Raw genomic sequence first — 2,025 nt, 5'->3', positions numbered from 1 at the left:
GCAGGCCGGTAAACGGCCCGCGATGACCATGCAGTCAAACTGCGGTCGACTAGAACTATCAACAACACCTAGATGCAACGGCGCTTAAACGTAGGATCTTCAAGATAAGGTCAAATCTAATTTTTCAGTCCGAGATTGTACCTTTGTGGGTCCACTAAGCAACTGAGCATCGGTCAACAGCGGAAACCGGAGGAGAAACAACATCTGGCCAAGTATTTCACGCCGATTAGCGGAGGAAGTGTCCATGTTTCTTTGCTTGCACATGTTAAAATCCCACCTGCCAGAAACCGGTGTACAAAAGTGCTATAAAAACCACTGCTAAAACTGGTTTTACTGGTTAGCAGCCCAACAAATACAGTATTCATTGGCTGTCAAAGTATCCCGTTGAAGGATGATGCGTAACGCCTCATGTCCAATCGCACAAAACTGTTCCGACTCCCAGATGGCAATCGGTGATTCATCAACGAGGCCTAAACAATGCTCCAGGATTTTCGGCGCGATACCTGCACAGCGCACCGCCTAGAAAGCACAGCTATTCATGAACGCCGCCTGCGCGATAACACATTTTAATATTAGTCATCAAGGGACAAGGATACTTACGTTGTCCAGAATATCCAAGCAGTTGTTGACGTTGACAGTGTCCAGGACGAAGTCGGTGCACATCGTTACCAGCAACGGTAAGTCGTACTTGTCGGCACACGTTAGTGTGTCGAAAACGTTTTCTTGGGTAAAATTCGTCACCGTGTCCGTGTACATGTAGCTAAACAATTTGATGTTGTAAGTTGTCAATACAGCATGCGTTCCAAGAGAACCAAGATCGCATATGATAAAAATACTACCCTACCATAGCACGTTAGCAAAGGCTTCGGGATGAATGTCGGGAATATCGATGGGAGCTGTGCACTTCTCTGGCATACTTCCATAGAACATTGTCTGGAACACAGCGCTGCGAACGCTCATGATTAACCTGCATAAAGAGACTGACAACTATGCTCGAGGAAATAAAAAGGAACAGACGTGTTGTGCAGTCTGTGCGTTCGTCGTGTGCGGAAGCTGCAATTACGACGCGCCCATGGTCGACATATCTTACCTGTGGGCAGGAAAGAGCTGCTCCGCGTCATAGTCACGCCCCACCACAAACTCGACATCGCTCATTTCTCTACGGATTAGCAGTGGCTTGATACAATCACCAATCTTGATGAGTACCCTGCCGGGATTTTGGTTCTCTGAGGTCGAGGACTGATCGGAGTTGCTAAACATGTTACCAGAAACTGGCAGCAGCTTGTGAACGTTCCGGTTAAAATGGGCCTATCGAAATAAAAAGGGAATAAAAGTGCGGAATGCGAACACCTTAATTCGACAATCCCCAACTGGGGGAAGATGTTAGATGAGAATTTAAAGATCTGCACGTCGTATACGCAAACGTTTGAAATTACAGTATTCTGCGAATAAAAATTCAAAATCGTGAAACGATCGCCATTAGAACTGGACTAATGACTGATTGGGGTTTGGTACCGTAAAACCTCTCCTTAAATACCAAGCGCACTTCTTTTCAAAATACGGACACAAGACACAAGTACACTGCTTTACAAGTGCAAAGTACACTTCTTTAGAAGTGTGACAGGCAAGCACAGAGAGCTCACAGGTGACTTTATTGTACAAATAAAGTGGAGCAAATGCCGCGTGAATGCGGGGAAAAACACAACAAAGGCCAGTGTCTGGCAGAAATCAGCAAGTCGAGTTGCTGCGAGCTAGTTCTAGAGCGTAATGAAATGTAGAGAAAGAAATGTGCTGGCGGCAACGGCGTCACGCTGTCCAGACACATGGAATGTGAGTGCGCAGACTGGACTGTATCCAACGCGAGCGAATATACGCTGAGTCATACAGCGAGAGAGAGCGAGAGAGCAAGTATGCTCAGTGAGTGCGCCCGCGGTGTATCCGCATAGGCGGAGAGTGCAGCAGCCACTCACGTACGTACAAGAGAGGGCGAATCAGCATGTGTGCAGTGATACGCATACGCAAAGT

At 47.0% G+C, this 2,025-nt stretch overlaps 1 protein-coding gene across 1 annotated transcript; it reads right to left on the bottom strand.

The window, feature by feature from the left end:
* Positions 1-141: 141 nt before the first annotated feature.
* Positions 142-1,650, bottom strand: LOC129602556 (BTB/POZ domain-containing protein 6-B-like; the record flags this gene model as incomplete). The annotated part of the gene is made up of 6 exons (XM_055501600.1): positions 1,547-1,650; positions 1,091-1,308; positions 845-967; positions 601-760; positions 335-519; positions 142-277 (listed from the first exon to the last, which is right to left on the bottom strand). Coding segments are annotated over exons 2-6 (774 nt in total), but the record flags the coding sequence as incomplete, so codon positions are not given.
* Positions 1,651-2,025: the final 375 nt, after the last annotated feature.

Source organism: Paramacrobiotus metropolitanus, unplaced genomic scaffold (assembly GCF_019649055.1).
Source record: "Paramacrobiotus metropolitanus isolate TYO unplaced genomic scaffold, Prichtersi_v1.0 Parri_scaffold0000653, whole genome shotgun sequence".
Taxonomy (NCBI): domain Eukaryota; kingdom Metazoa; phylum Tardigrada; class Eutardigrada; order Parachela; family Macrobiotidae; genus Paramacrobiotus; species Paramacrobiotus metropolitanus.
Note: the sequence above shows the minus strand (reverse complement) of the source record. Positions and strands in the feature narration are given on the sequence as shown.